This window comes from Pseudophryne corroboree, chromosome 1, assembly GCF_028390025.1.
Source record: "Pseudophryne corroboree isolate aPseCor3 chromosome 1, aPseCor3.hap2, whole genome shotgun sequence".
Lineage (NCBI taxonomy): Eukaryota > Metazoa > Chordata > Amphibia > Anura > Myobatrachidae > Pseudophryne > Pseudophryne corroboree.
In genome coordinates this window covers 431,726,468-431,747,832 of record NC_086444.1, presented here as the reverse complement: position 1 = coordinate 431,747,832, position 21,365 = coordinate 431,726,468, and the positions used below count along the sequence as shown (strand labels likewise).

The 21,365-nt window shown below is 45.6% G+C and overlaps 1 protein-coding gene and 1 pseudogene across 2 annotated transcripts in view; one reads left to right on the top strand and one right to left on the bottom strand.

The window, feature by feature from the left end:
- PIP4P1 (phosphatidylinositol-4,5-bisphosphate 4-phosphatase 1) overlaps nucleotides 1-19,622 on the top strand; it is a 71,421-nt gene extending 51,799 nt beyond the window's left edge. Inside the window, exons 1-7 of one of the 2 annotated variants that reach the window (XM_063913471.1) lie at nucleotides 11,859-12,151; nucleotides 15,688-15,878; nucleotides 16,049-16,155; nucleotides 16,644-16,749; nucleotides 17,768-17,820; nucleotides 17,904-17,994; nucleotides 18,090-19,622. In XM_063913471.1, the coding sequence (XP_063769541.1) occupies nucleotides 11,995-12,151; nucleotides 15,688-15,878; nucleotides 16,049-16,155; nucleotides 16,644-16,749; nucleotides 17,768-17,820; nucleotides 17,904-17,994; nucleotides 18,090-18,233 (849 nt within the window). In that variant the 5' untranslated portion in view covers nucleotides 11,859-11,994 and the 3' untranslated portion in view covers nucleotides 18,234-19,622. Of the gene's footprint in view, nucleotides 1-11,858; nucleotides 12,152-15,687; nucleotides 15,879-16,048; nucleotides 16,156-16,643; nucleotides 16,750-17,767; nucleotides 17,821-17,903; nucleotides 17,995-18,089 lie in introns of those variants that run through there. The other variant, XM_063913472.1, reaches the window with a different exon arrangement.
- LOC134960922 (U2 spliceosomal RNA) lies at nucleotides 14,186-14,256 on the bottom strand (annotated as a pseudogene).
- Nucleotides 19,623-21,365: the final 1,743 nt, after the last annotated feature.

Below are 21,365 nucleotides of genomic sequence, written 5' to 3'. Positions count from 1 at the left end.
AACGTCTTAACCACATGCCTGGCCTGGTCGCGTCAGATGCGACCACACCAGACTGGGCTATCCCTGACATGGTTGCATCTGAGGTGACCAGGCAGAAATGCCCACTGTGTGGTTGCTGGACGATCCGACATGGCTGCATCTGATATAACCAGTCAGAAACGCCCGCTGTGTGACGGCTGCTGGAAGATGTTCCAGCAGCCGCCACCCTCAGAGGGATCTCCCGGCCCCTCTGCTTCCTTATTTCTCTCCCAGTGCCTGCCTTGCAACTGATTACTGCTGATCAGCAGCCTGACAGCACCCTATGATTTTTTGGGTAGTCCTCCGCACTCCGGAAGAGTGGGCACCCCTCCCACATCCCGCCCACTTCATAGTTATATCCACCGCAGGACACTACAACCCTCAGATGAGACAGTAGGACAGTCCATAAAAAATGGGACTGTCCCACCAAAATCGCGACAGTTGGGAGGTTTGCATCAGTGAGTGCCCAACCAGTCACACCCCACCCACACCATCTTTGTGTATCTTGTCAATATACTTTGCTCACTGTCCCCTTTTTTTTTTAACTTTATTAGTTTTTCTTTCTATCCACCCTCTCTTCATGTCTCAATGTAGTGTAGAATATAGAGGAGTCGGTGATGTCGTGTAGGATATAGAGGGATCAGTAAAAAAAATGAAGAATCCAGGAAAAAGTACACAATCTGGGTGATTCGCACCATGCCTTTCACCATTTCACCACGTATCGCTATGCTTAAACTGAGATATGTTCTTTTCTTGTATTGGGAGGGCACCAAAGGAAATTTTTGCCTCTGCTTGGTCTAGAACCAACCCTGCTCACAGCCTATGGAGGTGCGAGCACAAGTCAGCTACCGTCAATGGGGTATATTTACTAAGGTCCCGATTTTGACCGAGATGCCGTTTTTTCATCAAAGTGTCATCTCGGTAATTTACTAAGCAAAAATCACTTCAGTGATGAGGGCATTCGTAATATTTTGGAAGTCCTAGGAAAAAATCACGAATCAATACACCATCGGTCAAATACGCCTGCAATTTGCTAGAAATCGGGAATTTACTAAAAAGTGCAAAACACAAACACTGCCGACAATAGCCAAACACTGCCGTGATAAAATACAAATCGTGAAAAAGTGCTAAAAAAAAACAGACCTGCTTTTTTATCCCGTGTTTGTATAGGCATGCACGGATCCATGAGATCCGTGCATGTTTTTCAGTGGGAAGGGGGGGGGGAATGTTCTAAATTTTAAGAAAAAAAATTGCGTGGGGTCCCCCCTCCTAAGGCAAACCAGCCTCGGGCTCTTTGAGCCGATCCTGGTTGCAGAAATATGGGGAAAAAATGGACAGGGGTTCCCCCATATTTAAGCAACCAGCATCGGGCTCTGCGCCTGGTCCTGGTTCCAAAAATACGGGGGACAAAAAGAGTAGGGGTCCCCCGTATTTTTGAAACCAGCACCGGGCTCCACTAGCTGGACAGATAATGCCACAGCCGGGGTCACTTTTATACAGTGCCTTGCGGCCGTGGCATCAAATATCCAACTAGTCACCCCTGGCCGGGGTACCCTGGGGGAGTGGGGACCCCTTCAATCAAGGGGTCCCCCCCCCAGCCACCCAAGGGCCAGGGGTGAAGCCCGAGGCTGTCCCCCCCCATCCAATGGGCTGCGGATGGGGGGCTGATAGCCTTTTTGATAAGTGTTTGATATTGTTTTTAGTAGCAGTACTACAAGGCCCAGCAAGCCTCCCCTGCAAGCTGGTACTTGGAGAACCACAAGTACCAGCATGCGGCGGAAAAATGGGCCCGCTGGTACCTGTAGTACTACTACTAAAAAAATACCCCAATAAAGACATTACACACACACCTTGAAAGTATAACTTTAATACATCCATCCACACCTCCATATACACATACTTACCTTATGTTCCCACGCAGGTCGGTCCTCTTCTCCAGTAGAATCCATGGTGTACCTGTAGAAAAAATTATACTCACATAATCCAGTGTTTTCGGCTCCTCTGTAAATCCTTTTGTAATTCACGTACTTGAAAAAATAAAAAAACGAATACCCGACCACGAACTGAAAGGGGACCCATGTTTTCACATGGGCCCCCTTTCCCCGAATGCCAGAAACCCACTCTGACAGATGTCTAAGTGGGTTTCCTCAGCCAATCAGGGAGGGCCACGTTGTAGCACCCTCCTGATCGGCTGTGTGCTCCTGTACTGTATGACAGGCGGCACACGGCAGTGTTACAATGTAGCGCCTATGCGCTCCATTGTAACCAATGGTGGGAACTTTCAGGTCAGCGGTTGACCGAAAGTGACCTCACCGCTGACCTGAAAGTTCCCACCATTGGTTACAATGGAGCGCATAGGCGCTACATTGTAACACTGCCGTGTGCCGCCTGTCATACAGTACAGGAGCACACAGCCGATCAGGAGGATGCTACAACGTGGCGCTCCCTGATTGGTTGAGGAAACCCACTTAGACATCAGTCAGAGTGGGTTTCTGGCATTCGGGGAAAGGGGGCCCATGTGAAAACATGGGTCCTCTTTCAGTTCGTGGTCGGGTATTCGTTTTTTTATTTTTTCAAGTACGTGGATTACAAAAGGAGTTACCGAGGAGCCGAAAACACTGGATTATGTGAGTATAATTTTTTCTACAGGTACACCATGGATTCTACTGGAGAAGAGGACCGACCTGCGTGGGAACATAAGGTAAGTATGTGTATATAGAGGTGTGGATGGATGTATTAAAGTTATACTTTCAAGGTGTGTGTAATGTCTTTATTGGGGTATTTTTTTAGTAGTAGTACTACAGGTACCAGCGGGCCCATTTTTCCCGCCGCATGCTGGTACTTGTGGTTCTCCAAGTACCAGCTTGCGGGGGAGGCTTGCTGGGCCTTGTAGTACTGCTACTAAAAACAATATCAAACACTTATCAAAAAGGCTATCAGCCCCCCATCCGCAGCCCATTGGATGGGGGGGACAGCCTCAGGCTTCACCCCTGGCCCTTGGGTGGCTGGGGGGGGGACCCCTTGATTGAAGGGGTTCCCACTCCCCCAGGGTACCCCGGCCAGGGGTGACTAGTTGGATATTTGATGCCACGGCCGCAAGGCACTGTATAAAAGTGACCCCAGCTGTGGCATTATCTGTCCAGCTAGTGGAGGCCGGTGCTGGTTTCAAAAATACGGGGGACCCCTACTCTTTTTGTCCCCCGTATTTTTGGAACCAGGACCAGGCGCAGAGCCCGATGCTGGTTGCTTAAATATGGGGGAACCCCTGTCCATTTTTTCCCCATATTTCTGCAACCAGGATCGGCTCAAAGAGCCCGAGGCTGGTTTGCCTTAGGAGGGGGGACCCCACGCAATTTTTTTTTAACATTTAAACTTTATTTTTTTTTTTAACAAAGTGCACAATGAAGCCCAGCACGGATCTCTCAGATCCGGCCGAGATTCATTGTATTAAAGTCGGCAGTGTTTTACAAGTCACTCACGTAAAACACTGCCTAAAAAAACGAATGACATCGACATCGGAAAACCCGAAAATGCAGAATACGGCAGCTTAGTAAATTAGTCGTAATCAATTCAAAAAGTTGCATATTTACACTTTCGATGTCATTCGTGATTGAACTTTGACCTCAAACGGGAAAACACGAATCTTAGTAAATTTACCCCCATGGGTGGAAAATGTGCACAGCGCACAGCATCTGTTCACCGGCAGAGTGGGTCAGGGGGCATGGCCAGCAGTTCACATAGTGACAAAAAGTGGGGGCGTCGCTTGCAATCGCAGTACTTGTCACGAGGCTACGCCCCCTAATTTCAGGTGCGTGCCTCCAGCGAGTAGGGGGAGGCAGTATGTAGCGGGAGAAGAAGTTGCAGCACGTTGCAGGGTTGCGGGGTGGAGCAGAGGACAGGCAGTAAGGGAAACCGGATTGATGCGGAGACTGAAGGGCCAGGCTGCCTTTCTTTTTTTAAAACACAACCTTATTTTTCAAAAGATTGCATAGATACTGATTGTAGCTGCAATATAATTTTTAGAAAATAACTTGCAGCTACAACAGAACTTTTTCTATGCAGAGAGAATTTAATCTTCCTGATACCTACCAACCATCACTATATCATTGCTATTACTTGACGCAACTTACTCTGACTTGGAGAGCGAGTCCTAATGCCTGATTGCTGTTGACACCAGTAAACAGTATTATTATTATTACATTTTATTTACAAGGTGCCACAAGTGTTTCGCAGCGCCGTATAAAGGGCATACAATAGAACAGTACAGAGAGACAGAACTTAACATTACAGTAAATAAATAACAAAGATCGAGTACAGGTAACAAAGAGCACCACAATTCTTCGATGTAAGTAGCGAGGGAGTAATCAGATTACTACTAGGGGCTGGCGGCAATAGATAGAGATGAGCCTTTACCAGCAGGCGAATATGCGGCTAAAGATGGTTGCTGAGTAAGAGAGAGCTGTTCGTGAAATGTGAGGTGAAGAGGGCTTTGACAACAAGAGGGAAGAGGGCCCTGCTCTGAGGAGCTAACAATCTAGTGGGAAGGGGCGACAGACAGATGACATGAGGAGGTAGCCTGGTGGCAGGATGTAAGCAAGGCAGAGGTGGTCAAGGCATGAGGCAGGGGGATGGAGGAGCCGCTTCAGGACTAGGGTATGCATCGGAAGGGTATGATTCGATGAATAGGTGGGTTTTCAGTGCACGTTTGAAGCTTTACAAGGTCGGGGAGAGTCTAATGGAGCGGGGGAGCGCATTCCACTGAAGGGGTGCAGCACGGGCAAACTCTTGAACTCGAGCGTGGGAAGCAGTGACCAGGGCAGTGGAGAGGCGACGGTCATTGGCCAACCATAGGGGGCGGGAGGGAGTATGAAGGGAGAGGAGGTTGGTGATGTAGGGAGCAGTGGAATTGGAGATGGCCTTGTATGTGAGGGTGAGGAGTTTGAAGAGGATTCAGTAGGGGAATGGGAGCCAGTGCAGATTTTGTCGAAGGGGTGTGGCAGAAGTGGAGCGGCGGGAGACGAAGATAAGCCTAGCTGCAGAGTTGAGGACAAATTGGAGAGGTGCGAGATGGGAGCGAGTGAGGAGAACGTTGCAGTAGTCGAGCTGTGAGATGACCAGTGAGGGTATGAGGAGTTTAGTTGCACTCTAGGAGGGAAATGGCCTGATGCGAGCAATGTTGCGTAGCTGGAACTGACAGGAGTGCGCCAGAGCTTGGATGTGGGGTGCAAAGGAGAGGGAGGAGTCAAGAGTGACACCCAAGCAGTGGAGTTGGGGAACGGGGGAGATGATGGTGTTGTCAACAGTGATAGAGATATTGGTAGGGGGTGTTACTCTGGCTGGGGGAAAGATAATGAGTTTAGTTATGTCCATGTTAAGCTTCAGAGAGCGTTCAGACATCCAGGAGGAGATGGCGAAGAGGCAGCTGGAAACCTGAGAGAGGACAGTGGGGGAAAGATCAGGAGAGGAGAGGTAGAGTTGTATGTAATCAGCATAGAGGTGGTATTGAAGGCTAAAGGAGTTAATAAGCTCATCCAGGGAAGAGGTGTACAGGGTGAACAGAAGGGGGCCAAGGACAGAACCCTGAGGGACACCAACAGGAAGGGTGGAAGGGTGTGAGGTGGTGCCGGAGGCAGACACAGAGAAGGAGCGGTTAGTGAGGTAAGAGGTAAACCAGTCAAGGACAGTGCTAGAGAGGCCAATGTTTTGGAGTGTGCGGAGTAGGAGAGGATGATCCACAGTGTCGAAGGCAGCAGAGAGGTCCAGAAGGATAAGCAGAGAGAAGTGGCCCCTGGATTTTGCCGAAAGCAGGTCATTGGTGACTTTCACCAGGGCAGTCTCAGTGGAGTGGAGTGGGCGAAAGCCAGATTGTAGGGGATCAAGGATGGCGTTGTCAGAGAGGTAGCTGGTGAGACGGCTGTAAACCAGCCGTTGAAGTAGATTGTGAGAAGAGAGATGGGGCGGTAGCTAGTGGGTAATGAAGTGCAGTAGCAGCATGGCACATGCCTCTAGCAGATGGCTATGGTGGGGTGACTGCAGCTGCACCCCCAGGCCACAGCGCCCCAATAGCCCTGCCAGCCCACCTCTTGAGCTACCACTGGCTGCCAGTAGAAATCAGCTTCTGAGAGATAATGCATAGAGCCATCCCTATCCACTTACTTGAGTCTGCCCCAGTATGATTAAATAAAATAGTAATATTCATTTATTAACTTGTTTAGTATTAAATAATTTTCTTAGGGATACCTCAAAGTGTAACCTCTGAGTCCACAGTCCTGTGCGGCACCAAACCCTGTCTAGCCTCTACTTCATGTTTAGTAGGGATCTGGTCTTTAGGTCGACGACTATTGGTCGACAGTAAGTAGGTAGACATGTTTTCTAGGTCGACATCACAAAAATTCGACACAAGTTTTTCCATTTTTTTTACTTTTTCATACTTTACGATCCATGTGGACTACAATTGGGAACAGTAACCTGTGCCAAGCGCAGTGAGGCATCTTGCCCGAAGCATGGCGAGCGGACACGGTGAATTAATTGGGGTTTCCGGTCACTGTACGGAGAAAACAACACCCAAAAAAGTAAAACTCATGTCGACCTAGAGTCCCTGTCGACTTACTTACTGTCGACCAATAGTGGTCGACCTAAGTCTAATCTACCTAACATACCACACCCGTTCACTATTATCCAATTTAAAAAAGTTTAGGGACACCACCTGACCTAGACAGTACAACTGACATGCATCACCCGATAGCATACCCTCCAACATTTTACACATAAAAATCGGTACAAATTTGAAAAGGGGACGTGGACACGCCCCTTTTCCTATACTTTCAATGGAAGTTTGGAGAGCCAAAAATCAGTACAAACCATAAAAAAAGTACTGTACCTGCCAAAAAGGTACAGTTGGAGGTAGTTAAATTACTTTAAAATGGGAAAGTATGTTTTCCAGATGAAAAGTATTGTTATCACATACCTCTAATATACATGAATTGAGTGTATTTTTGTAATTAAAACATTTAGAGGAAGAGGTGTCAAGACGTAGAACAGATGTAGAAGTTGACCATAGTAACCATCCTTTTTAACCTATCATCTTATAGACTGTACTAGATAAAATAAGATTTTAAACCTAACGGTAAATCTTTTTCTCGTAGTCCGTAGAGGATGCTGAGACTCCGTAAGGACATTGGGAATAGACGGGTTCTGCAGGAGACATGGGCACCTCAAGAAAGACTTTGGGTGTGCACTGGCTCCTCCCTCTATGCCCCTCCTCCAGACCTCAGTTAGAGAAACTGTGCCCAGAGGAGATGGACAGTACGAGGAAAGGATTTTTGTTAATCCAAGGGCAAGATTCATACCAGCCACACCAATCACACCGTATAACTTGTGATATACTACCCAGTTAACAGTATGAAAAACAACATAGCATCAGTCCAAGACCGATGAAACTATAACATAACCCTTATGTAAGCAATAACTATATACAAGTCTTGCAGAAGTAGTCTGCACTTGGGACGGGCGCCAGCATCCTCTACGGACTACGAGAAAAAGATTTACCGGTAGGTTTAAAATCTTATTTTCTCTAACGTCCTAGAGGATGCTGGGACTCCGTAAGGACCATGGGGATTATACCAAAGCTCCCAAACGGGCGGGAGAGTGCGGATGACTCTGCAGCACCGATTGAGCATGCAAAGGTGTTTGACCCCGACCAAGTAGCAGCTCGGTACAGCTGTAGTGCCGAGACCCCTCGGGCAGCCGCCCAAGAAGAGCCCACCTTCCTAGTGGAATGGGCCTTAACCGATTTTGGTAACGGCAATCCTGCCATAGAATGTGCCTGCTGAATCGTGTTACAGATCCAGCGAGCAATAGTCTGGTTTGAAGCCTTGTTGGCTGCATACAGGTCAAACAGTGCTTCTGTTTTTTTGATCCTAGCCGTTCTGGCCACGTAAATTTTCAAAGCCCTGACCACATCAAGGGACTCGGAATCCTCCAAGTCACGTGTAGCCACAGGCACGACAATAGGTTGGTTCATATGAAAGGATGAGACCACCTTAGGCAGGAATTGAGGACGGGTCCGCAATTCCGCTCTATCCATATGGAAAACCAGATAGGGGCTTTTATGTGATAAAGCCGCCAATTCCGAAACTCGCCTAGCCGAATCCAAGGCTAACAACATGACCACCTTCCAGGTGAGGTATTTCAACTCCACTGTCTTAAGTGGTTCAAACCAATGTGACTTAAGGAAACTTAACACCACGTTAAGGTCCCACGGCACCACCGGAGGTACAAAAGGAGGCTGAATATGCAGTACTCCCTTCACAAAAGTCTGTACTTCAGGTAATGAGGCCAATTCCTTTTGAAAGAAAATGGATAAGGCCGAAATCTGAACTTTTAATGGAGCCTAATTTTAGGCCCAAATTCATTCCAGTTTGCAGGAAGTGAAGAAAACGGCCCAGGTGGCATTCTTCCGTAGGAGCATTCCTGGCCTCACACCAAGAAACATATTTTCGCCATATTCGGTGATAATGTTTAGACGTCACGTCCTTCCTAGCCTTTATTAGCGTAGGAATGACCTCATCCGGAATACCCTTTTCCGCTAGGATCCGGGGTTCAACCGCCATGTCGTCATACGCAGCCGTTTTAAGTCTTAGAACAGCCAGGGACCTTGTTGTAACAGGTCCTGCCTTAGAGGAAGAGGCCACGGATCTTCTGTGAGCATTTCTTGCAGATTCGGATACCAGGTTCTTCATGGCCAATCTGGAACAATGAGAATTGTTCTCACTCCTCTTTTTCTTATTATCCTCAACACCTTGGGTATGAAAGGTAGAGGAGGAAACACATATACCGACTGGAACACCCACGGTGTCACTAAGGCGTCCACAGCTACCGCATGAGGGTCTCTTGACCTGGCGCAATACCTTTGTAGCTTTTTGTTGAGACGGGATGCCTTCATGTCTATTTGGGGTAGTCCCCACCGACTTGCAATCTGCGCGAAGACTTCCTGATGAAGTCCCCACTCTCCCGGATGCAGATCGTGTCTGCTGAGGAAGTCTGCTTCCCAGTTGTCCACTCCCGGAATGAACACTGCTGACAGAGCGCTTACATGATTCTCGGCCCAGCGAAGAACTCTGGTGGCTTCCGCCATTGCCACTCTGCTCCTTCTCCGCCTTGGCGGTTTACATGAGCTACTGCGGTGATGTTGTCTGACTGGATCAGAACTGGTCGATTGCGAAGTAAGATCTCCGCTTGACGTAGGGCGTTGTATATAGCCCTTAGTTCCAGGATGTTGATGAGAAGACAAGTCTCTTGACTTGACCAAAGTCCTCGGAAATTTCTTCCCTGTGTGACCGCTCCCCAACCTCGGAGGCTCGCATCCGTGGTCACCAGGATCCAGTCCTGAATGCCGAACCTGCGGCCCTCTAGAAGGTGAGCACTGTTTTGCCACCACAGGAGAGATACTCTGGCCCTGGGGAACAGGGTGATCCGCTGATGCAATTGCAGATATGACCCGGACCATTTGTCCAATAGGTCCCATTGGAAGGCCCTTGCATGGAATCAGCCATATGGAATGGCTTCGTATGTTGCCACCATCTTTCCCAGAACTTGAGTGCAATGATGTACTGACACTTGTTTTGGTTTCAACAAGTTCATGACTAGAGTCATGAGTTCCTGCGCTTTTTCCTTCGGAAGAAAAACCCTTTTCTGGTCTGTGTCCAGAATCATGCCCAAGAAGGGCAGACGAGTTGTAGGATTCATCTGCGACTTTGGAATATTGAGAATCCAGCCGTGTCGCTGTAACACATTCCGTGAAAGTGATACGCTGCTCAGCAACTTCTCCCGTGATCTCGCTTTTATGAGGAGATCATCCAAGTACTGGATAATTGTGACACCCTGCTTGCGCAGGAGCACCATCATTTCCGCCATTACCTTGGTGAAAATTCTCGGGGCCGTGGAAAGCCCAAACGGCAACGTCTGAAATTGGTAATGACAATCCTGTACCGCAAATCTCAGGTACGCCTGATGAGGAGGATATATGGGGACATGCAGGTATGCATCCTTTATGTCCAGAGATACCAAAAAATCTCCCCCTTCTAGGCTGGCGATGACCGCCCTGAGTGATTCCATCTTGAACTTGAACCGTTTAAAGTAAAGGTTCAGGGATTTTAAATTTAAAATGGGTCTGACCGAACCGTCCGGTTTCGGAACTACAAACAGAGTTGAGTAGTACCCCTGCCCTCTTTGAAGCAGGGGAACCTCTACCACCCCTTGTTGCAGACACAGTTTGTGAATCGCATGTAACACTATCTCCCTTTCCAGGGGTTGTTTCTGTAGGGACGATTTAAAAAAACGGCGAGGAGGCACTTCTTCGAATTCCAGCCTGTAACCCTGGGAAACAATTTTTATTGCCCATGGATCCACCTGTGAGTTGAGCCAGACATGGCTGAACAGTCGAAGACATGCCCCCACAGGAGCTGACTCCCTCAGGGGGGCCCCAGCGTCATGCGGTGGATTTAGCAGAGGTCGGGGAGGACTTCTGTTCCTGGGAACTAGCTGTGTTGTGCAGCTTTTTCCCTCTGTTTACCCCGTAGCGCTGTTATTATTATCTGCGCCGAATTATGTGCCCCCCCTCTTCTTTAAAACCCTCTCTTCTACCATGGTATAAGCAGGGGAGAGTCCGGGGAGCTTCCTCTCAGCGGTGCTGTGGAGAAAAACATGGCGCTGGTGAGTGCTGAGGGAGAAGCCCCGCCCCCTCGGCGGCGTGCTTCAGTCCCGCTAAAAGTGTAAAATTGGCGGGGTCTCATGCATATATACAGTGTCCAGCTGTATATATGCTCTCTTTTGCCAAATAAGAGGTTTATATTGCTGCCCAGGGCGCCCCCCCTGCGCCCTTACAGTGACTGCCGTTTGTGAGGTGTGTGGGAGCAATGGCGCACAGCTGCAGTGCTGTGCGTTACCTCAGTGAAGATCAATGAAGTCTTCTGCCGCCTTTTGAAGCCTTCTTTCTTCTCATACTCACCCGGCTTCTTTCTTCTGGCTCTGTGAGGAGGACGGCGGAGCGGCTCTGGGACGAACGTCCAGGGCGAACCTGTGTTCCGACTCCCTCTGGAGCTAATGGCAGACCCTCCAACATGACCCGCCCCACTAGGTACAAAATGCTCTGTTTCTGGACTTCCCTCTTAATTTATGATTTCCAGCACCTGTGTTGAACTAGTTAAATGATAAGAAAGCTGTTTCTTCACAGGTGATGGCAATAATAAATTAAGAGGGAAGTCCAGAAACAGAGCATTTTGTACCTAGTGGGGCGGGTCATGTTGGAGGGTCTGGCTAATGGTGTCCAGTAGCCTAAGAAGCAGGGCCTATCATTTAAGTAGGGCTGCTTCTCTCCCCTCAGTCCCTCGATGCAGGGAGTCTGTTGCCAGCAGTGCTCCCTGAAAATAAAAAACCTAACAAATATACTTTCTTTGCAGGAAACTCAGGAGAGCTCCCTGCAGTTCACCCATCTCCTCTGGGCACAGTCTCAAACTGGAGGAGGGGCATAGAGGGAGGAGCCAGTGCACACCCAAAGTCCTTCTTGAGGTGCCCATGTCTCCTGCGGAGCCCGTCTATCCCCATGGTCCTTGCGGAGTCCCAGCATCCTTTAGGACGTTAGAAAAAGGATGGCTACTATTTGGGCATCTTTCCCACCTGTCCTCCTCCTTACAAAGGTTGCTAAATCCCCTTTATCATTCAGCTGCAGTGTATTGTACTGTAGAAGTAGTTATCAATAAAGTTCTGTAAGAAAGAAAAAAAAGGAGCAGTCGGTCAGCTGATTGTTTGTAAATTGGGTGCACGTGACAAGTCTCCTCTGCGCATGCGCCGCTGAGAATCCTCCTCTCCCAGAGTCCTGCGCATGCCTCCTGCGCAGTCGCATTGCGAGGTGCGTCAGCAGACGAGAGAAGCAGCAGCAGAGGCAGTGTGTGCCGGTGTTAGGTGGGAGAGAGGGATATGGCGGATGGAGAGCGCTCCCCTCTCCTCTCGGATGCCGGCGATGGAGGAGGCATGGGAGGCTCGGTTGGACCCGGAGCTCCATCGCCGGTTAGTGCACTTCCCTTGGCTCCCCCGTACGGTGCACCTGGCCCCACCCCCAGCAACAAGCCGCAAGGTAAGGCCACGCCCACCGGGACGTTTGATTATTGGTAGGTCATCGTGGCTCCACCCTTTGCAATGCATATTCAGTAGCCTCTGTGCGGTGGTAGGGTGCTGCGACCAGCCCAGGGTGGGTGTGGCTTGTTTGTGGAGATCTGATTGGTTGTAGAAGGAAGTGGGGAGAAGGTGAGGGTGTCTGGAGTCATAGCGAGCCAGGGGCGTGGTAGAATCACTGCATTTTACATACACATATGTGTACTACCTAGCATGTGTAATTCCATACATGTACTCGCTGGCATGGTGTCATCCCTGCATAGTACATATACTCCTACCTGGCATATTACATACATGTACAGTATTTCCTGGAATAACACATGCAATCATTGTACTTACATTAGAATGCCTGCATCCCTGGAGCAGTATATGCTTTTACATCAAATATTCCTTAGAAAGTGACACAAGCCATAAACCTGAGGATGACTATGATCTAATAATATTCTTTTCCCCAAGTGTTTGCTCTGACAGCTGTACTTGCCATGTTCTCTTTGCATACATAGCAAACGGTTTCATGTAAGTGTGAAGATCAGTTGGTTATCAGTGACTTCAGCATTGTAGCTTTATTATTGCAGAGTACAACATGTGGGTTATAAATCACAATACGGGCTGAATGAGTGTACAGAGTGACCTTTATATTCATACCAAAAGGATTGCACCTGTGGCTTTATGAGAAATAATAAAGCAGTAAAGTACTCAAACTGTCTATGGTGTGTTTATAGTAATTCTGTGGATAAGTGTCCTTATTGTCAGTGGTGTATTCTTATTTTATTATAAACTTTTACTTGTAAGGCACTACATAATGCATGTACAGGGACTATACAGTATAAAGCAGAGGTGAAACTAGACATTTATGTATAGCAAATGTAAAGGTGTGTACACATGGTGCAATGCACTGTACAGCCCGACATTGACTATTCGATGTGGCTGGAGCCCGGTCCTGCCGATATAGTCAGTGTTGGGCTGCCTGCACAGTCTATTTTTCCTTGTGATGCCGATTCCGCGGGACCGCGCATTGGCATCACAAGGACTCTACACATGGTGCGATATGCACTATATTTGCTTACAATTTTGACTATATAGTCAAAATCGAAAGAAAAATCGCTCCATATATACACACCTTTGATGACTCAGAACTCAGAGCAATAAGTAGACAATGTATGATGCAGACAAGGGTTGGGTGACTCGCTGAATCTTGGCAGGAGGTGAGTGACAGGTAGGGAAAGGGAGTTTAGCACTCAGTGAGCCTATGGATTGAGTTTACAGTTTCCCAGTTGCTGAATGGGATGAGGGATGAGAAACAAGGAGCACTGCTGACATGGTTAGCACATGGGGTTGAGCATCAGGAAGGGGGACCCTGCCCATGAACGCTTCCATATTGGAGTAATTTAACACTCTGTTTAACTACTATTCTCCTCTTTTCTTTGGAATAGCTGGTGAATACCAAATCCATCATATTGATAATTATTATTTTAGTCTTTGTAATTAAAACTAATATTAGTATGAAAAGGATGTTTTTTTTCCATGTTTAGTTTAGGCTTTAGATAGGACACTCATATTAAATAGCTCTATTATCTGATTGGCTGTTAAGGGCGTTTTTACCACCAACCAGATATAACATGCAGTTGTGGCATGACAATTTAACTGCAGCTTTTAGTGTGGTCATGAAAGTAGGGGTGCCAGGACTAATCTTCCAAAAAAACTTTAGGGCTGGAAGCAAAGTGATAGATAGCCGTTGGCAGGTGCTACAGTGACCCTTTTTTTTTTTTTTCCTTGAAGCCCGAGGTGCGTGGCTTAATCACCCAGTGAACAATGCAAAACCATTCTGGGGGCGACCAAAAGGAGAAGGACCCCGTTACTCCCCAATCCCTCAGTGCCAAAAGGCCTACTGAGGGGAAAAGGGTCTTTGGGTCCTACCTCGCCGAAGCGCAGAGGGACTCCTTGAATCCCCGACACCCGGAGCCAAAACGCCCCTCTCTCATGCCCCCAGTGTAAGAACAGATACTACACCTTATTTCCCTCGAACAGATACTACATTTGATCTTAGCCAAAAGGCAGAGAAGCGATACCCATAGTCTACTATGGGCTAATGCCATCTTCTGATGGCATTACCTGCCAGGGCCAAAGAGCTGTTTCACAGTCTGGGACCTTTTACTTTCAGAAATGGGGAGACTGCTGCAAGTATCTAAGATATCTGTTGCGGTACCTCGTTGTCACATCCTAGGGATGTTTAGATTTTGCAAGGTTTTCCTGCAAAATAACTTTAATAAACATGCACCTAATACTTTATCAGTTGTTGAACAATATTATGTAAATTAGGTAACTGAAACCTCTCATTTCAGTTTGCATGATCAAGTCTGGGTTGCTTGGTCCTTGCAGTAACCCACTTTAACCTGATTAATAATTTACTCTTCACAGGTAGATGTGAGCCAGCTTAGGGCTGCTTGCTGCTGTTGTACATATCATACTCATGACTCATTCTGAAACCCTTCCATAATTATGCTTCCAGGGTCTGGAATTTATTTTATTTTTTTATTCATTTTTATTGAATTAACTATTTGATTATACATTTATTTTTAAAATGTAATATAATTTACATCTCCGTGTCAAACATTCTTGATAATAGATCCCACAAGCTTAATTTAATAAGCAGCAATCTTCAAAGCCTCTGCATTTTCTGTGGTTTCGGCTGCTGGATTTAAAAGGGCAATAATATTAAAAAGAAAACCAGGGGTGCAGTTGTGTGCAAGTCAGATGCATCACCACTTGTAGCCAAAGGGGCATGACTGGTTGGTAATGGAATATCTGCAAGTCCAGAGAGTGAGTGTTGACAGTATTTTGGGCTATGCAGAGTTGTGTGCACTGTGGGGTATACTAAAGTGCGGGTTTATAGAAGTGGAGAGGTTGTCCTTAGCAACCAATCAGATTCTAGCTATTATCTTCTGGAAGGTGCTAGATAAATAATATGTAGGATCTGATTGGTTGCTATGGGCAACATTTCCACTTCTGTTAACCCACATCTTAGTAAATATACCCATGTGAATGCATAATTATCAGACTGATCTCTTGCACCAGTGATAGGGTTGTGCAACTGCGTACTGATAATGATTATAGCTATGAAACCAGCTGTACAGACAGGCGCAGTCTGCTTGCAACTCTGCATATGGGCGAATATACCTATGCCACAACTCTGCATATAGGAGAATATACGTATTTTAGTCTATACTGCACAAGCAATGGCACCCAACTTGCAGTCAGCTCGGTCTTTGCCCATTTATCTCTTCTGTGCATCGTTCTATGTGTGCCTTTTTATAAAGCATGACCGTATTTTGCAACCTTGCATCAGTGAATGGTTAAATACTAAATATCAATGTAGATAAAGTTTTTTGAGTCTCAGTATCTGAACTACTATCCTAATAGTAGAATTGCTAGATAAACAAAGGTAATTCTGCAAATATTTATTTATCTGTTAATTATTTGCTTTTCATTTTCCTTTAGGCTTTTCCGTGTTTCCAGCAGATCATGGCTCCGTGTTGCCCGGCGAGGACCCTCCACCATACTCCCCATTGACAAGTCCAGAAAGTGGCTCTGCTCCCATGATAACATGTAGGGTCTGCCAGTCACTCATCAACGTTGAAGGAAAGATGCACCAACATGTGGTGAAGTGCGGTGTCTGCAACGAGGCCACGGTAGGAAATCCAAACTTTTTGACTCGGATATATTTTAACAAATAGACTACTGTTTTCTTTTGGATATTGATTTGAAAATAAAAGAATTCTACACTGTAACATTGTTTTGAGAGAGAATATGGCAGTTGTTCCAGTGATCCTCCTGTAATCATTGTTTATTAATCCTGCAGCCCATAAAGAATGCCCCCCAAGGAAAGAAGTACGTGCGCTGTCCCTGCAACTGCTTGCTGATCTGTAAAGTTACCTCTCAGCGGATAGCCTGTCCCAGACCATACTGGTGAGCAGTACGGGAGAGGGAATGGTGTCTGAGCACTGGCTAGGAACTCAGTATGAATATACTGGGATAATTATATGTGGGGATTGGGCATAAATACTATTTGTTCACTAGACTGTCTCTATGGGTGTAATTCAATTGTTTATCTCGCTGGCAGACACTAGATGGTGCCCAACAGAGCAATTCGACTTTTTCCTTTCGGGCGCGAACAGCTCCCACTGCCAGCATTTCAGTTCACAACCCTCTGTGGTGGTGAGCTGAAATGGGCACCCTAATGGCATCTTTCGTGTCACCCCCAGCACTTTGATCTGGTCTAACCATTTGACCATGTCTGTTTGGGCGAGACAAGGATGAAAAATTGCGCTCCCCGATCTCCCGTCACTATAGAAGGGAGATATGAAGCGCAGCCGGCGCGATACACCATTGAATTTCCCACTATAATGTAGAACTGGTCTTCAGTTAGAAATTTATAAGGTCTCTGTTTTTACCAGTAAACGAATCATTAACCTGGGCCCTGTACATGCCGGGCCCCTGAGCCCAGAACCACAGCCTGTTGGAGTCAGAGTGATCTGTGGACACTGCAAGAACAATTTTCTGGTACTGTGTATAATCCAGCATACATTGTTTTTGCCTATTTGTGTTTGTTCTGTTATAGCCCCTGTAAATATAGTTTTATGGATAAAGTAATCTACTTGCCTGTATGTGCAAGTATAATAGATGCTCGGTATTTGTTTCATTAATGTGTACTGAGCATATATGTACACACAGGAAGGTTACATACATATATTTCTAGGAAGACCATATACTATTATTATTCTTTATGTATGGGGTGCAAGCATAACAGGATATTCAGAGCATACACATTACAATACAAAAGCAGAATATAGCAGGATACAAACCAACATAAACATGTTAGACGTTTTAATAAACATTTGTGTATATATAACATATATGTATATGCAGTCACCATAACCACAAACTCTGCTCTGGCGGATAGTTGATGAGTGCAGAAGACAGGTTCCAAGGCTCTGTAAGCAAGGGGGAAGAGAGAATGCAAGAAGAGGGACAGACATGGGTGACTGGGTGTCCTGATTGTGAGTCGCACAAGTCCGAATTGCGAGCGCATTCTGAATACAGATTGCAAACGGAATGCCAATGCAACTATATGAACATTCTGATGCATACGCTTCGCCCCACCCGACTTCTTTCATACACAAGATAATACTACATGATTATCATTAGCATTTATCCCATGTTAGCTGCAGAAGAGTAGTCTGAATTTGCCTGTTCTCTTTTGTGTGTTCACATTGTGTCCTCTCATTTAGTGCCCATAGAGATGCACGTCCCCCTGAAATGTGCGTATGTTAACAAAATTGCGTCTGCAACCTGGGGCACGTGTGCAGTATGTGAAAAGTCTGCTATATGCAACTCACAGTTAAACCCAGAGTGTATATTTGATATATGGATTTGTGCAGTTAGACTTTGGAATAGACTACATAGGCTGCTGCTAGTACAGTATTGCAGGTAAAGCTGCTCCTAATTGTATGTAGTCTGATGTCTTGCCCTTGGCATTGTCATTATGGCAGCTTATTTTTATCCGCTCTTCCTTCCTCAGTGGACAGATTTTTCAGACCGGACGCTGGCGCGCTGCCCACACTGCCGGAAAGTGTAAGTGTCAGAGTGAGACGTTGGTACAGGGGGGAGGAGGGGTCCCGGGATGTTGTCATTCTCATTGTTATTTCTACATTCAGCTCCTCCATTGGACTGAGATACCCACGAAAGAGATGTGCTTGCTGCTTCGCAATGGCATTCTGCTTTGCTTTGGCTGCAGCTGGACTTGTGGTCAGTATCCCCTTTCTTATACTGATAAACCACAATGAAATTGTCTACATAAATAGTTATCATGCTTACATAATGGCCTTTCTTCTGTTTTTCAGGCTGGCACATGGACATTTGCGCAGAAATATGGTGGGATCTACTCTACGTGGGCATTGTTGCTGCTGCTGGTACTGATTTGTGTGGGTCGTGCCATTTACTGGGCATGTATGCGAGTCAGTCACCCCATCCAGAGCTTCTCGTGAGCCTCTCTAGATCGGCCTCTTTCAGCTCCCCCTTGGTTGCCAGAATGGCAAGTAACTTTTTGAGGGCACAGGATGGCGTCATTGTATGGCATTTGATCAGCAGAAGGAATCCTTGCTGCCTTATGAAGCAGTACTGAATATGACTCCACTATTTTCAAACCACCTGATGCTTAACCTCTTCACCTCCAGGGACTGTAAAGAATTGCATTCCCCTGTAGCTGCAAAGCGGTTAATTGTTTTTGAATCAACCTATACACTTGTAAGAGGGCAGTAGGGATGCCATAGGGATAGTTTGGTGGGGCTGCAAGTTGCGTGTCTTGCAGCAGATGCAGGGTGATGTTTACATTAAAGAGGAGCAGAAGATTTGGGTATATCTTTTATTTTTTATTGTATCCAGGGTAATCGTACAAAAAGTGATTACATATTTAATGGTAAGGCACATGAAAACAACTAATTCTGTGAATGATTACTATGTAGCCAGAATGGTGACCTGCCTTGTGAGGATATTTGTTCACTTTTGTGTCATATCCTTATTTGTTGCACCTTAGAACCTTTTATTTTCTGGGGGATGGAAGGGGGATGTCAGAGGGCTAAAGCCCCATACATGAGAAACAACATTTCTCCTTCAGCCTTTCCAGAGAAGCCTTTAGAACACTAGAACATTCATTATGAAAAGGCCCCACTGTAGGCCGAGCTGGCAGCGAAACAGACAACGGTGTCCTTCAAGTACCACATCAAGGCATAGCGGCCTCATTCTCCTGTCATCTTCATCTCAACTAGTGACATTTTGTGTTAAGTTATTTAAGAAATACACTTGCCAATTATTATTTTAGCTAGTCTTAGTCCATTCCATACTTTGACGTCATCCCTAGACACTGGCAGTAGTCCTCAGACTTATACATGGAATACCAGACTATGCTATGCCACTCAAATGACTTGCCACATCAATTATGTCTGACCCTTTTTCCGACCATTAGGCCAACATTTTAGAACACTGGACTTCTAACATTTTGCAACCTTCTAATTTTTCTGAAGAAAGCCTCAAGGCTAGAAATGTTGTGTTGCTACCTCTAGGACACTACACAAAGTCACACGCAGGCACCATTAGATTTGGTGTTTCAGAAATATGTTTTTATTGTTTTGCTCTGTAAGGAGGGCATTATTCTTATTGTAAAGGCTGAAGGACCCTGAAATGGTAGCTGTACAGGTGGGATATAACATTAAGTGTAACTTAGGAGGATGAAATCTATTGTGATGTCTGTAGGGTCCAATCAGTTCTTATGTTTGTGCAGCTGAGTTGTAAATAGTTTTATTTTCTCTTTCTGTTGCTGCTGTGCTTCCTGCAGATTTTATTTCATTTGAAAATATAAATGTTTTGTTTCCCTTTTTTATGATGTCTCGGCTTATTTCCAGAGTCTGTCTTTGGGGGGGCCAGTTTAGAAAATAGAACATAAAAAGAAATTCCATTTATTTTAATACATGTTTTGTAGCAATTAAGGATGCCCTAACAATCATTGGAAGAAAGATGCTGCTGTTTTTGTATTTTTTTCACATTAGGGAGTGTTTTATGCTATTTACACATAAGCAGTTTTCAGGCCCAGAGCAGAGATTTACACCGCCTGGGACTGCAGCTAGGACATTGACATAGAAATCACAAGTCCCTATAAACCAAGGCCATACAAAGCGCAAGTGCTCGGTGTGAATAAAGGGTGGACCATGGAGCACTGAAGCACTATTTCACTGTGTCCACGGTCCATCCTGTGATACACTGGGCGTACTGCATAGCCTTAGATCACATGTGCATCCCATCCCCATGGAAGTGTATGTAGCCTATGTTACATGGCTGTATGCAATATACGGATAGAGACTAGCACCTAGTGGCTGTGAGGATACGCTGCACGCCCAAATTACCAAATTAGTAGTAATGAAATATGCACACAGTAGGAGTAGTCATTGTAATCAGTAAATATAAATATATTTACCTATGCCGAGTCCTGCAGACTAACAGAACTATAACTAAGCCATATAAAACACATTTTTTGTGTAATTTATAAAATGAAAATTACTCGTTAGTCATAGATGATCAAAAACTGTTTTTAAGAGATGTTAAATAATCTTAAACAAACAACCTTTAGCTTGTGTGGGTAGTGCATTGCTGACTATGTTGGCTATTCCTATCAATGACCAGGCATTCCTACAGAAGGCTGATACATAATTATATAACTGACATATCAATACAGAGTTACATGATTGGTCCATTTCTGGCCAGCATTACAGAGTGCTTCATATCCCCACTGTATGCAACATGTAAATAATGTTGTTTCCTGGCCCAGCAATACTTTATAAGAGGCATGTGTCATGTAAGTTGCATGAACCTAGTCATTAGTTTAAGCTTCAGTTGACCTGGGTTCACCATTTTCCAGTTTATTTGCAACTTCCGTTTATTTTTACATATTTTTTCCCCATTCTGTGGGACAGTGCAGCTGGCTTGGTATGCACTCTCGTGTAAATGATGTGACTCTGTCTTTTATTATTTTTAAAAGGTTTGTGATTGCGTAAAATACCTGCTGGAAAGGATATGTGTTTTAATGAGCTATGTTCACCTTTGGGTATATACTGACTATCCATATATTTTGCTCAATTACAGCTATGTACTGTATCATTTTGTTGGGTTTTATTCCTGTGCCACTTCAACATTGCTATAACAAATCAGACACTTCTATACTGAGATTCTTCCCAAAATAAAAATCCAAATGTACAAATTTACATGAAATGTCTTTGCTACTTTTATATTTAGGCTTGTTAAGTTTGCTTATTGTGTATTGTATTAAATTAAATCCTGCTGCTAGTCCTCAGTCGTCTTTAAAAACATCTATTAAAAAAATAAGTTTATAAAATAAATGGTAATTTCTCTTACGTCCTACAGGATGCTGGGGTCCGTATTAGTACCATGGGGTATAGACGGGTCCTCCAGGAGCCATTAGCACTTTCAGAGTTTGAGAGTGTGAGCTGGCTCCTCCCTCTATGCCCCTCCTACCAGACTCAGTTTAGAAAATGTGACCGGAGGAGCCGGTCACAGCTAGGGGGAGCTCTACTGAGCTTTTCTGGAAAAGTTTATTTTTAGAGTTTATT